Source organism: Abramis brama, assembly GCF_963993115.1.
Source record: "Abramis brama genome assembly, chromosome: 22".
NCBI lineage: Eukaryota > Metazoa > Chordata > Actinopteri > Cypriniformes > Leuciscidae > Abramis > Abramis brama.
The window spans coordinates 1999095-2014303 of NC_139984.1; the positions used below are offsets into that span (position 1 = coordinate 1999095).

The 15209-nt window shown below is 41.9% G+C and overlaps 2 protein-coding genes across 4 annotated transcripts in view; both read left to right on the plus strand.

Annotated features, from left to right (window-relative positions):
* LOC311073385 (uncharacterized protein) overlaps positions 1 to 13731 on the plus strand; it is a 51938-nt gene extending 38207 nt beyond the window's left edge. For 2 of the 3 annotated variants that reach the window (XM_084099111.1, XM_084099112.1), the window contains 2 exons: positions 6391 to 6477; positions 13179 to 13731. In XM_084099111.1, coding sequence (XP_083955237.1) covers positions 6391 to 6477; positions 13179 to 13242 — 151 coding nt within the window. In that variant the 3' untranslated portion in view covers positions 13243 to 13731. The remainder of the gene's footprint in view (positions 1 to 6390; positions 6478 to 13178) is intronic. The other variant, XM_084099113.1, reaches the window with a different exon arrangement.
* Positions 4025 to 15209, plus strand: part of LOC311073380 (IQ motif and SEC7 domain-containing protein 1-like) — a 69556-nt gene continuing 58371 nt past the window's right edge. Inside the window, exon 1 of the mRNA XM_084099102.1 lies at positions 4025 to 4269. Coding sequence (XP_083955228.1) covers positions 4247 to 4269 — 23 coding nt within the window. The 5' untranslated portion in view covers positions 4025 to 4246. The remainder of the gene's footprint in view (positions 4270 to 15209) is intronic.

Sequence of the window (15209 nt, forward strand, 5' to 3'; positions counted from 1 at the left end):
AGTCTATGGGGTCCATCAGCTGGTTACACACATTCTTCACAACATCTTCTGTGTTCAGCAGAAGAAGAAACTCATGCAGGTTTGGAGCAACTTGAGGACGAGTAAATGATGACAGAGTTTTAATTTTTGGGTGAACTATTCCTTTAGTGGCCACAGTATCTTTTGTCATTATATAGAAGTATTCACTTCTTTTAAATGAATCATGTTCATCAGAAGGGCATCTTTACACACCTTGACTGGCACATGTGACACTGTGATGTGGTCCAGGGGGAGGTGCAGTGCTTTCTGTGCTATAGTTCAGCCAGGCCTGCCTAGAACGCTTTCACTGCGCGCACACACACACACACACACACACACACACAGATATTGAGCATGATCAAGTCCTCTGGCATGATCTCTGCATTTGTGTCTGGAGTTGTGGTGAACTGCACTGCCATCTGGTGGCTGTGTTAGGCTGCATGCCAGTGTAAGGAACCTCATCATATATTTAAAAGATGTAGGCACATTGCTTGATGTTTGTAGAGCCTTATTCTTTTTAAATACAGATAAAGTAAATATTTTTTAATTTTATCATGACATAACGCAATTAATAAATAAATATTTATATAATTAATATAGTCATAAATATATTTATACACAAGGACTTTATTATAAAAACAATTTTGTGAGCATTGGTGGAACTGAATAAAGTGAATAAATAAACGCACGTCACTGCTGTCTTTTTTATTCTATTGAGCATAACAAACTTCAAATATGATCAGTTATTAAATAATCAATATTACTTCAAGCTTTAAGCTTTAAGCTTAACTTTATTCTGTAACTGGATAATATTGGGTCTCCTTTCAGAATTGCTGGATGTGAAATGTGCCATATAACGTGACTATAACTTAATATAAAATATGACTCCTGTCCATGTCATTTTTCCCATAGTAAAAAACCCAACCCATCACGTCATTATCATACACAGAAATATACAGAGGATTCACCCAGTATACTCACTGTTACAGTCATAGCAGCAGCCAATGAAATAAACCACATGAATTATCCAGGGAAGAACATTTAATGGAGGAACGCACATTCTGTACTTTCACTCTTGTCTTTTCTATTTCTTACATTTGAGTTAATATATTGCATCAAGTCAGTTTAAAATGTTGTAACATGATGTAAAATCTTGACACCATTAATTCTTCTTTCTGAGTATTATATGTGGAAATGAAACTTTCAGTTGTCCATTACTCTTAAATAACTCTCACCAGTACAACAACGTGATCATACCAAAAAACTTAATTAAGTTAAACTTAATGACATAACTTAGTCTTACTCTTAACTTGTCCCTTCCGTTTTTCAAGATGTAACTGCATTTTCCTGGAAGTCTCTGGTGAGGAGGAACTGCCGACACACTGATTCGCGGATCGGTGGAAGAGAACTGATGTCGTTGTGAAAAGCGTCCGTGATTAGCAAGTGTGTTTGATTAGTGTTGGAGCCAAACTCTGCTGGACAGTGTTGAGTTTTACACTCCTGGCTCTGGCTGAATGGTTTTAACTGGAAGAAAACTAAACTAGAGGTATTTCGCATTTCATGGAAGGAGAGCTCGATTACTTACAGAGAGGCTTTAAAAGCTGCTAGATCTGCTTATTTTTCAACCCTTTTAGAAGAAAATAAACATAATCCTAGGTATTTATTTGAAACAGTGGCTAAACTAACGAGAAATAAAGCTTTTCCAAGCAGCACAGCAGTAATGACTTTATGAACTTCTTCACTTATAAGATTGATAATATCAGTGACAAAATTATAACTATGCAACCGTCTACTACAGTATCGCATCAGGCAGTGCACTGTAGTCTCCCTGAGGAAAAATTCATTCATTGCTATAGGAGAGGAAGAATTCGTTAAACTCGTTAAATCATCTAAATCTACAACATGTATGTTAGACCCTATACCGACTAAGCTACTGAAAGAGATGCTTCCAGAGGTCATAGATCCTCTTCTTACTATCATTAATTCATCTTTGTCTCTAGGATACGTACCAAAAACCGTTAAGCTGGCTATGATTAAACCGCTTGTTAAAAAAATAACTTGATCCTACAGAATTAGTCAATTACAGGCCGATCTCGAATCTGCCTTTTCTGTCAAAGATATTAGAAAAAACTGTATCTTCACAACTATGTTCCTTTTTAGAAAGAAATGATATCTGTGAGGATTTCCAGTCCGGATTTAGACCGTACCATAGTACCGAGACTGCTCTCATTAGAGTCACAAATGATTTGCTCTTATCATCCGATCGTGGTTGTATCTCTCTATTAGTGTTACTCGATCTTAGTGCTGCATTTGATACTATTGACCACAACATTCTTTTAAATAGACTAGAAAACTATGTTGGCATTAGTGGAATTGCACTAGCATGGTTTAAATCATACTTATCTGACCGTTATCAGTTTGTAGCAGTAAATGAAGAGATGTCTTATCGATCACAAGTTCAGTATGGCGTACCACAAGGCTCAGTACTAGGACCGTTGCTGTTCACTCTGTACATGCTACCATTAGGAGATATCATTAGGAAACATGGAATTAGCTTTCACTGTTATGCTGACGATACTCAGCTCTATATTTCTTCAAAACCTAACGAAACTTACCAATTCACAAAATTAACTGAATGCATAGCTGATATAAAAAATTGGATGACTCGTAATTTCCTACTACTTAATTCTGAAAAAACAGAGATTCTAATGATTTGACCAAAAACTTCCTCACGTAATAATCTAGAATACTGTCTAACACTTGATGGCTGCTCTGTTAAGTCTTCGTCGTCGGTTAGGAACCTGGGTGTGTGTGTGTGTGTGTGTGTGTGTGTGTGTGTGTGTGTGTGTGTGTGTGTGTGTGTGTGTGTGGGTGTGCTCTTTGATACCAATCTTTCATTTGAAAGTCACGTGTTTAGTATCTGTAAAACTGCATTATTACATCTTAAAAATATATCTAAATTATGACATATGCTCTCATTGACAATAGTTTTATTCACTATTAGACAGGACAGGGGTCGGTCCTGGAGAGTTTTGCTCCGACCCTGATGATAACTCAGCTGCCTGTATCTTTCTAGGAACCCTGAAGACCTTGATTAGCTTGTTCAGGTGTGTTTGATTAGGGTTGGAGCAGATCTCTGCAGGACTGTGGCTCCAGATCCGACGTTGGCCACCCCTGATATATAGGCTGTAGCCTCGAAAGCGAGCCAAGTCTTTGCTTTGTCAGTTCATCGCTATCTCATAAATTCCATTATAATCAATGAAGCTGCCAACAATGCACATTAAATCTGTTACTTACATTGTGTCTACACTGTTTGTTAATGAGAGGTTTCGTGAGTCTGCATAACTCAGCACTGAATAAACACTCTGACTGACTTAAACACCTCTGATTGGCCACTGCGTTCAAGAGATCAACAACTATGTCAGTGATTGACTACATTGCTCACCACTGCAAAACACGTTGTAAATAGATCCATTCGACGTTCTCCAGAGTGCAAATGCAAATACTCACTGGAGCGTTTGCCAAATCTGTTTGGCCAGTGTATTATTACAGTATCAGCTGAGGGTGCGCTGGCTTACCCCTGTGGAACCTTTAATTTGGGCAGGAATTATTTAAATGAGGAATATATATTGTTCCTGGAAGAAAACTCAAGACTACAATGGAGGCGTTTTAGGGAGTTCAGAAACAGTGACACTGATATAGAGAATAACTCCCGCTGGAGGGACTTTTTAATGCTCAAACAGCATCATTACACTAAAGACAGATGAACGTCAGCGCTGTTTCATTTCTGATCAGAAACACACTCTCTCTTATCGTCTTGACCTCTGGCTGCTGATGTTGATGCTCTATTGTGTGTGTGTGTGTGTGTGTAATGGGCTCAGGAGCTCTCTCCTCCTGTTTCCATGGAGACCAGAGAGCCAATCAGCGTCCGTGGCTGCGGACTGTACTAAAGCCTGCAGATGGAGGAGGCAGAGCATGTCTTACACACGAAGAAATCTCACATGTGTGCATCCGTATCCACACACACACACACCTCATCAGCATTTGTAATCCTGTGTGTGCTCTGCGTCGTGTCAACGCGCGCTCCCCGCATCACGTAACCCCGCGCGTCTTGCTCCGGGCTGCTGCTGATGCGCGCGTGACGTCACGGGCCACGAACGCAGCGCTGTTCCACCTGAATGAGCGAGAGTGCGCGCTCCCGCACACGAGCACACGCACAGCCGCGGCCATGGCGCACAGACTCAGCATGATGTGAGTAAACCATTACATCCGCATGTGTTTTTACCACAGCGCACCTGTGTTGACGCGCAGAGTCGTGTGTTTTATGTTGAGGCTTTGTGATGGGCTTGCAAATGTGTGCGCGCGCGTGTGTGATGATGGACTCCGTAATGATGGTGAAGCCTGCAGTTGTGGTCATGAAGTGAGCAGGATAATGTGCTGTTGTTGCAGTGAATGACAGTGATAGCACTGAGGTGTTTTCAAGCGCCATGCAAAACACGAGGAGCTGGGACCCTGTGTGTGTGTGTGTGTGTGTGTGTGTTTGGATGGAGCTGATATGCATTATGACGCAATTTCACAGTCACATGCTTCTAGCACAATGTGCTGCTATAAACTGTGAGGTGTGATGCATTTATCCTTCATGTGCAAGACTCAGTCTGGCCATCCGTCCTATATATAATTGCAGACATTATTTTAAAGCATATCTTTCTTTTTGCTGTTTATTTATATTTTCTTGCTCTTCTATAAAGCGTAACAGAAAACAAGCATCTGAAAGCGCATCAGCGAGTGCGATAGTGTTTGTTTGACCCTCTCAAGGTGACCGAGGTTAGTTCATGGTCTTCAGGGAGTTCAAGCTGATTTACTGCTGTCCTGCTTCCCCTGTTCACTGCTGGCTATTCACTGTTGATGATGTTGCAATAAGCATGCAGTATCTGAAGTGTGCACTGATAAGTGTTTCCTTTAGTAGTATGCTTCATTAAATTACCTCATCACATCGTATTTGTAATTCAGCCAGTGGCATCCAGTTATCGTTATAATCAGAAATGTATGTATTTTGTTATTTTGTGTACATGCACTTGTAGGGCTGCACAATTTGGTCAATATGGCTATAATAACAATAAGATTAATATTCAATGAAAGTAAAAAAAAAAAGACTTAATGGAAAAAAACAAGAAATATGACTATTGTAATATTTCACTGTAAAATTAAAACATTGATTTGCATTCTGATACATTTGCATCCAGCCATATCACGCGGTTACTGTTGCAGCCCTGCTTCTGTCTGTGTGATTCACTGAAGGACTCGCTGTACTGACGTGATGCTGAAATGGCTAAACGGTTGAAACCAGTGTCACACACAGTGACCAAACCATTACATTTCACAGTGAGTTTAAAGACCCCATGAAACCACTAAACGTGCGCAGTTCTGCCCTGCTGGGACAACAAGCAATGCCCTGCCGAAAAGCCCAGCATAAACCAGCATGAGCTCCATGGCGGTCCAGGCTGGTTTGGGGTGGTTTGATGCTGGTCATTTAAAGGTGAATGTGAATTTAAAAGGACCATAATAGAGCCATCTACTTCACCAAAGAAAAAGACCTCTGCTTTGTCCTCATTTAACATTAAAGAAATGTAACGCCATCAAATTTTAGAAACGCTAATAATGAGTCCAATGAGTTGGTAGAATGCCTTAATAGTAAGTGCAATTGAGTGTCATTGGAAAAACAATGGAAAGTGCTTCCTAAAAATGCTACCAATGGGAGCAAATCCAGATAAAAGAGAGCAGGACCGAGGACAGAACCTTGATACCCTGCCGAAAAGCCCAGCAGAAACCAGCATGAACTCCATGTTGGTCCAGGCTGGTTTACGCTGGTTTATGCTGGTTAGAGCTGGTCTAGCTGGTGGACCAGTCTAGTCATGCTGTTCTCAATCAAAACTGATCTGGTAAAGCTGGTCAATAATGTGTGACAAACACTGGAACATTTGTGCACTTTCCCTGTGACGTCCATGTAAGCGCTGCCCGCAGTGACTAGAGCAGTGCGTCTGTGACTGAAGCGGTGACGCTGTGTGTGTGACGGCAGTCTGGTGAAGAGTTAAAGACCTGAGCACTCATAGAGAAATCAACATCTCCACCTGTCATTTATTCATCGATGTCAGACACATTTCTGTACAAGAAACCGTTCAAAAGGATGAGAGCTACTTATAATGTTACAGAAGTGCATCTTAATTCCCCTAACAGCAAACCATTGTGTTTCCCGCTGTCTGAACAGCTCCGCAGTGCTCCGGGAATGCAGGACATCCGGAGGCTGAAGTGTGTTTGTAGTGTTGAGTCGATGGCGGCGGGTGTCTGACGTGTTTGTTTCTCCTTGTGTCGTAGGTATGTAAATGCTTTGCACCAGTACTGCTGTCCTGCGCCGTGTCGCTCTAAGCCGCTAGCTGTACCTGCTCCTCTCTCTGAGTGCAGGTAAGAGGCGCTCGTGGCCAAGCCTGGCAGACTGACTGCTGCTCCTCACACGCAGCTGCGCTAGAGAAACCTCACGCCACGCTCTTCCACAGCAGTGGCACTGATCTCCATGTTAAAGTTAAAGGCATTTCATCAGCTTTTCATATTTTGGTCTGTCTTATACTGCGTTCACGCCATGTTGTAATTACCGTGAATTCGAGATGACAACACGTGACATTCGTGAACACACCCTAATTTTAAAGGTTTTTAATGTATAATACAACTTTTCAACAATAATAATGTTGGCTAGCTTGATCTTAGATCAAATCTATTTCATTTAAGGGTAGAAATCATACATTGTTGTTGAAGAGCTTTAAATCTTTGCTAAAGCACCTTTGCTGTTAGTTCAAATGAAGGATATCTGTAGTATCAGGACAATATTTTGAATATTGTGCTTTTATTAGCCTAGATGGTTTACTGTAATTCCAGTTCATGAGAATGATTTTTTTCAAACTGCCAAACAAGGTAATAGAGCAACATGAAGTCTTGAAATGACCTGACAAATGATAGAAATTGCTTCAGTTTTTCACCAATGGAAATGTGAACATATACATACAATTACAATTCAAATGATTTAAACCAACAAAACTGCAATAGTTTTTTGTTGTTGTCTAAATCAAATCTGAAGCATTGTGAATGGTTCAGTGTAATTATTATTATTATTATTATTATTATTATTATTATTATCTTTAGTTGGGTGTGAATCTCTTGTCCTGTTATTTACATCAGGTGATGAATGATTGAATGTTTTAACGTTAGTGATTGACTGCACAGAAGTGTCTGTGAACACACTTATCATGTCAACAAACACACTTGGAATTCCTGTAATTTAAGATGGTCAACTTAAAGGTCCCGTTTTATGCCCCTTTTCACAAGATGTAAAATAAGTCTCTGATGTCCCCAGAGTGTGTATGTGAAGTTTCAGCTCAAAATACCCAACAGATCATTTTTTACAGCATGTTTAAATTGTCATTTTTTGGGGCTCAGAAAAACGCGCTGTTTTAGTGTGTGCCCTTTAAATGCAAATGAGCTGCTGCTGGACGACCCAGGGGGCGGAGCTTCATGAGCTCGCACTCAGTCTCTCAGGACAATCTCATCTCACGGAATGATGATAATATCAGAAACTCTCAGTAACGGTGTTCATTTCGACTCGGACAATAATGCCTACAGAGTCAGAGTGCTGTATAGAGATGGAACAGGTATAGTTTAGTAGTTTAATTACGGTTATAACGTATTTGTCATCTGCTTGTATGTATCCACTATTAATAGCCTACAAGTCTGCTGGATCAGGTCCGAATGATGATCAAACATATACTGATGAGTTTAATAAAGTTTATTGTACATCACACAAAAGATGAAGCGTCAGTTTTACTTCAGAAAATCACCGTAAGAGCTGAGTAAACACAGTAAGTTATAAGAAGTGCGCAAGTACATAAACGAATTTCGGTAGAGTTGAGGGAGCAATTTTTTTAAAAACAAAATAATTCCACCTCGTCTTCAGCGGCTGCCTCAGATTTTGGGGGTAAATAGAGAGAGCTATGTGGATTAATACATCCAGCCACACAACACCTACAACGCTTGGGAGACATTCTCGTCAGTGCAGCAGCTGTGAGCTCGATCAGGGCGGGGCTATGTTAGAACGGCAGTGTCTGTCAACACTCGTGGGCGGGGCCTGTGCTTAGTGACGTCACTAAAGCCGCATTCTGAAAACAGGTCGTTGGGAGACACTGCTGATGATTTATGGGGATTAATAAAAAAGGAGTGAGTGGATTTTTAGCACTATTGGCTGGTTGTGTACACACTGCCAACACACATTTATGTCCAAACAGCATGCAAAAGTGAATTTTGCATAATAGGGGACCTTTAAGTTGTAGAACGCGGCTGTCAATCTGGTTCATAAGTGAACTGAGCGTGAACAGGATGGGACACTGCGCTCCGAACAGGACCTGGCAACCACTGCGTAAACCTCTTTGCATGGGGCTCAATCTGCTCCCTAGTTGAGCAGTCACTGTTGCCACAGGATTTACAGTTTAAAAATAACCACAATTTATGATAATTTATATTTATGTATGTTCTGCAGTTGTATATTTCATTAGTTTTGTTTAATAGATTCCTTGAGGTTTTGAAGCTTCTGCATTGTAGGGTCTGATTAGATTCATAGAGGATTTTTTTTAGAGATGTTTCACATGTCTGTTTTCTGTCCTATTATTCTCATGAACTGGAATTTCATTAACTTATTTTTTAAATTTGTAAAAAAGTAGTTATTGTCAAAAGACTGATGAAAAAAAGCCCTTGTTTGTGTGCTCTGCATCTCATCACAACGTCTCAGGTTACGTGTGTAACCCTGGTTCCCTGAACAGGGAACTCGAGCTGCGTCGAGGCGCTGTGGGAACGCTCCTGCCTGATTGCGTCGTGAAGCACATGTGAAATCAGTCCAATGGTGTGATGAGACATCATAGGTGAAGGCTGACCGGCCCCCTTATAAGCAAGTGAGATAGCCTCAACCACCCACTTGCTCATCTTCTGCTTAGATGTGGGGTAACCTTTCCTAGGTGACCCGAAAGAAACAAAGAGTTGATCTGATTTTCGCCACAGGGCAGCTCTGTGGACATAAGCATCCAAAGCCCTAACAGGGCACAGCAGATTAAGTTTTTCCTGATCTGATGATTGAAAGGGTGGAGGACAGAAGGCCTGAAACATAATAGGACCAGCAACATTAGTTGGGACCTTAGGCCTAGCGTGAGGAAAAGCTTTCACCATTCTAGGTGCAAATTCTAAGCATGAAGGAACAACCGACAAAGCTGGTAAGTCTACAATTCTTTTAGAGACTATATAGCAAGGAGAAATAACGTTTTAATGTGAGGAATTTTTCTGAAACCTCTTCTATAAGCTCAAAGGGAGCCAAAGCCAGGCCTTCAAGAACAACGGCCAAATCCCAAGCTGGTGCTCTAGTGCGTAGTGCAGGCCTCAGCCTCAAAGTGCCACGAAGAAAACGAGTAATGAGAGGAGTGTGGTAAGCAGATATAGCCGCCACATAGACCTTTAAGGTGAACGGAGATAACCCAGCAGAGAAACGCTCTTGCAAAAAATCCAGCACTGGACCCCTAATAGAGTTGACCGGGTCCAAATGACGTTCTCTGCACCAAGAAGAGGATAGTCTCCACTTCAAGCCATACAGTCTTCTCGTGGAGGGAGCTCTGGACTGGAGGATGGTCTCCACGACCTCGGCCGAGAGACCAGATTCTATGAGCTGGGCCCCCTCAGGAGCCAAGTCCACCGCTTCCACAACTCCGGGCGAGGGTGATATATCGTGCCCCCTGCTTGGGACAATAGGTCGCTTTGTTTCTGTTGCGCTCTGTGCTGTGAGGAGCTCGTAGACGGCCAAGACTGCTCCCGCCCAGCAGTCTCGGAGACCACAGATCGGCGAGGAAGAAATTGCTGGAACTCTGCTGCCTGTTTCTTTGTCACCTCGGCCATCGAGAGGTTTCAGGAGGCAGAGTCGCCGAAGAGGCCAGAAGGCTAGAGCCGTCCAGCAAGACAGTTCTATCTCTGTCACGCATGTCAGATAGATTCAGTCAGAGATGCCTCTCCCAAGAGACAAATCTGTAGCCCCACGCAATTCTCGAATTGCATCAGCGCTAACTTCCTCACTATCATCCAGGTCCCTTAGCAGGTCAGCCTGATATGCTTGCAGTATAGACATAGTGTGCAAGCATGCTTCAGCCTGACCTGCTGCCGAATACGCTTTACCCACCAGCGTCGATGTAGCTTTAAGAGGCTTGGTGGGTAACGTCGGGGATTTTAGTGACGATGCTGACTTGGGGGAGAAATGGCGCAAGCGTCTCTTCAGCCCGAGGCCTCGTCACGTAGCCATGTTGTATAAGCCTCATAATATTACTATAGTTAGAGGTCTGTGGGCTGAAGATACGATATGACATAGGTTTCTTCCACAATCTCAACATCTCAGTGGAGGAAGGGATCTAGATGATAAATATCTCTCATCTAGCAAACTTTTCTTTTGAACCTCTTGTTTCTCGGCTGGCCAATCGATGTGTCATTTAGCAACAGTACGAGTCACAACCTCCATAAGCTCTTCATATGCAGGAGTATGAGCATCAATGCTAACAACATCCTCAGAACTGGATACTTGTAGCACTGCTTCTCCCTGAGCGAAGGCACCGATCCGGCTGGCAGGTGAAGGCTGAGATAGGGATCTGCGAACCCCACGATCTAAGTCGCTGTTCTGTCTCAGCAGAAGCGGGACCCGAACCGTAAGGAACGCGTGCCGAAGCGCCCTCCTCGAAGAACGCTCGGCGGGAGCGGAGCGTCCTCATGGACAGCTTTTCGCAGTGCTCATAGTCAGGCCCCTTGATAACTGACTGGGCATGCTCTACTCCCAAACAAGCAATGCAAAGCTTGTGTGTATCCCCACCCATAAGGAAATGAGGGCAGGGAAAAGCACATGGCTTAAACTGCTGCTTATTTGCCATACTGTGTGTATATATTGTGACAAACAACACCAAATAGACTATGACAGTTCACAGAGAGCGCTTGCTGAAGACACAGAAGCTAACACGGTCTGAGTCCGGTTATGCGTTATAGTTTCCTGGTCTGTGACGTCACCCGCCTATGACGTCTCGTCACACCACTGGACTGATTTCACACGTGCTTCGCGTAGTAATCACACAGGGGCGTTCCCACAGTGGCTCGATGCAGCTCGAGTTTCCTTGAAAGGGAACTATGCTAAACGCCTGCTTCTGATCATGGTCCCCATCTGCCGTAACACTCAAATCCTGTACTCATGTACGGTACACATTCAAAAATTATCTCCTGACAAAGTCCTGATAAATTTGATGTCAGATGCTATTGTCCCAGTGACGTAAGCATGAAAAACCATAGAAACCGTCAGATCTTTTTACTCCTGTCATGTTCAGTGGCGGCTGGCTGACATTTTTGAGTAGGCTGGGTTTTCGCTGCGATTTGGCTAGCTACTTTTCTTGCATACAACATTTTGCCAGGTTTCTGCCATCATTTAGTGTACATGTGCTGCAGTGTTTGCAGACACTGGGATTGGTCTGTCTATGTAAAGCGTGCTTGAATGAGAAGTCAGATAATGTATGATTTAGGATGCCTAGACCAGTGGTTCTCAACTGATCACGACCCAAAATGAGTCCCAGAATAAATAAAATGCAACCAAAAAAAAAAAAAAAGGCTTATAAAGGAAGAGGAAACACCTCTCATATTTGTTATTGTTGACGCCCGTCCGACCAAACATGCATTTTGGCACATTATACGCCAAATGATACAGATGCCAACATGACATGACATGACATCCTCCAAAACTACAAAAGGTTGAAAAAATTTGATGAAAAAAACCCCACACAGTCTGCATTAAATACAGGTACTTGAACATAATTGTCAATTCTCTTATTTATTTACTCCTATGTCATGTTCAGTGGCAGGACATTTTTAAGGAGGCTGAGGTGGATATTGATTGATCATTAGCTATGATAAAGCAATATTAGACTTGGGTTTATCACAGTTTTTTGTGATAAATACACTCCTATACGTGGATAATATAAAGACTTGACTGACAGCACCAATTTATAAATGGTCCTGGCATACAAATATCCTCTTGCTTTGAGGTCCTTCAGTAATCTGGATTCCATTGATGTTTTGGCCAAACGGGAGAGTCGCTCTTCAGTTTTTGTTTTTAGTCTTTTGATAATCTACACCTGCAAATTCAGTGAGGTCAAATTTAGCTTCTCTCATAACCAATGGAAGGCTTGCTTCAATGTGATAATGACAGCTAATTGGTCTTAGGAATGACAGATCAACGCTTTTGATTGTAATTGGTTATTTTTGTGGAACACATTTCAGTGTGGATTCCTGGACTTTTATGTTGAAGTGTTTCCTGTTTCTTGTGCCATGCTTTGTAGTCTGTTTGTAGTCCTCAATACGCTTATTTCACGCAGCCGCCATTTTGAAATCGAAAGTGAGGCTCCGGTGGTAAGAACCCCGAAAGTAAAGACAAACAACAATGCCTTGGACTACCAACCTGAAGCTGCTGCCGCGATTTACACTATTGGATGTTAATATCCAATATAGGATATGTATATAGTTCATTCCTGCTTCTTTTTTTACTTTCTGAATTATATATAAAAAAAATATTGTATTTATAAATTAATTTCACTGTATATAGTCTAAAGTATGAAAGAAATGTATGTACAGTTTTATAATTGACACAACATCATTAAACACAACAATACGCCATCGCATTCACGACTCTCCTGTGATTAAAGGCGACACTTCTGGTTTTCTTCCCACCGGAGCCTCGCTTTCCATTTCAAAATAACGGCTGCGTGAAATCAGCGTATGGGCCAAGCTCCGTGACTGTAGAAACATAAGTCCAGGAATCCACAAAAATGAAAATAAAATATTACTCTTTATTATGGTCATCATCATCAAGTTATGATCACTTTTGTAAGAAAATGATTGCAATAAATGTTTATATTATTGTTTACCTACGATCATGTAAAATGTGTCGTGAAGCACCACTGGCTGAGAACTGCTGGCCTAGAGTATGCAGTGTGTAGTGTGTGTGTGTGTGTGTGTGTGTGTGTGTGTGTGTGTGCTGTTCTTATAGTGTGCTTCTCTCACAGGAACCGTAATGTGCTGCATCAGTTCTGCTGTCCTCCATCTGGAAGCAGCAGTCCTTCAAGATAGCAGGAATAACATCTCCTGTCCAGCCAAGGATCCGTCCTCTCTCACAAAGCGTTCTTCCAAAAGAGCTACATGCACTCATCCCTCCATCCGTCCGTCCGTCCGTCTCCTGCGGGAACGCTGTGTTCCTCTGGGGATAAACATCACTGTGTAGGACAGATGGGAATCTTTCTGCAGTAGTTCATTTAAAAGTTCAGTCTGTGAACACTGGAAGAACACAGTCATAGTGCTAGAACTGAATCATGCAGTTTAATGAGTGTTTAACCACAAACGTGTTCCTCTAATACAAAGATACAGAACAGAGTGTATTTCGGAGAGTGTGGAAGAGTGAAAAAGCAGTTTCATTCAGTACTCGGAGTGATGCATGACATGAGGAAGCAATATCTGCCTAAATATCAATTACTGTATCACAACTGTATTTGCGTTGCCTGATATCAGTAGCTTATTGTCTTGAACGTGTAACAGGATTCAAATTAAAAGTTTTGTTTTTGACCCTCTTGTATATGATTTTTCTTTTACATCTGTGCAATATTGTGAAAAATATTACAAAACCGTTTGCATAAATTTTTTTGAGTTATGACAACTTCTAATGAAATTACTAAACAAACAAGCTACACTGAGTTAGATGAACTTAATTATTTGTAGCATGAACACAAATCTTTAAGTTGATTACTAAAGGCACACTATGCAGTTTACGTTTTTCTCAAACAGCGACCCCTAGAGTCGTACTTGTAGTTAACGTTACTGTCGTAAATGGCACTCACGCAGAGCCGTCTCTTTTGCTTGACTCTTCCAGCCGCGCTTTCTGCGCTTTCTTCGTCGACTCTGCCAGTGTCTTCCACAGAGGCTGCTTCATATGTTGTTGATGTATGTGACGTCGTGCCGTAAAGCAAGTCGTGGTTCTCGCGAGATTTGTCGGGGCACCTCCTCTCAAACCTGCATTGCTGGTTTTGTCAGCGGCGGCCCCCCCCCCAAACACACTTTGTTTAGCTTTACTATCGGGAGGATTCGCGCTACTATGAGTTCGTTTACTATCGAAATGATGTTATATTAAGCTACAAATCTTGCATAGTGTGCCTTTATCTACTTGAGTTGGAGCCATGGAACCAATTAATCTTATCTATTTCAGTTCAAATCCACAGCTATCTTATTTTTGTTTGAAGCTATGTTTCTGTTTGAAACATACTCCTGTTTTTATCGTTACATAATGCATTAGGTATGTTTTGCATGCTGGTTTGCTTCATGTTTGCAGGAGTGCCTGTGGCCCAGCGACACCAGATCAGTTTTGATTGAGAACAGCATGACTAGGCTGGACCAGCGTGGAACTCATGCTGGTTTATGCTGTATTTTTCAGCAGGGTATCAACAGACAGCCAATCACGTGCCTCATATATTTATGCACTTTGGACCGACACTGAAACACCATGTGTTGTTTAAACAGTATTTTCAGCGTTTGAGGGGGGAAATGTCAATTGAAGTGAGGATGAGTCTGTTTTATTTTTACCTTTATAGTCCGAAAAATCCATTCAGGAAAAAAGTTATTATGAGGATGTGCAATACCTTTATGTGAACGGGTCACTTGATGCGTTTGCTCAATAACCAACCCAGGATTTAGGAATGTACCATGTGAAACTCAGGTTGAGTATAAGCAGTGTGAAGCGTGAAACAATATACCCCAGGAAAGTGTTTGGGTTTGGAATGACCCAGGGTTAACTATTTCAAGTGTCTATTGCCTCTAGTGGATGACACAGACCATTACATCAAGATCTTGGCTCCATTCCAGTTCACATATTTCTAAGAATGAAAAGTATGTTATGTGCTGATGCATACTTTGTACATTTAACAGCAATGGCGTGCTGTCCAGGAACCTTTGACGTCCAACTTTCAATACACTATGATTTGGAGGGATGGATCTTTATGCAAGATGGTGTATGGCAGGCCGTCTGTCTGGTTCATCGTTTTGTCATTATT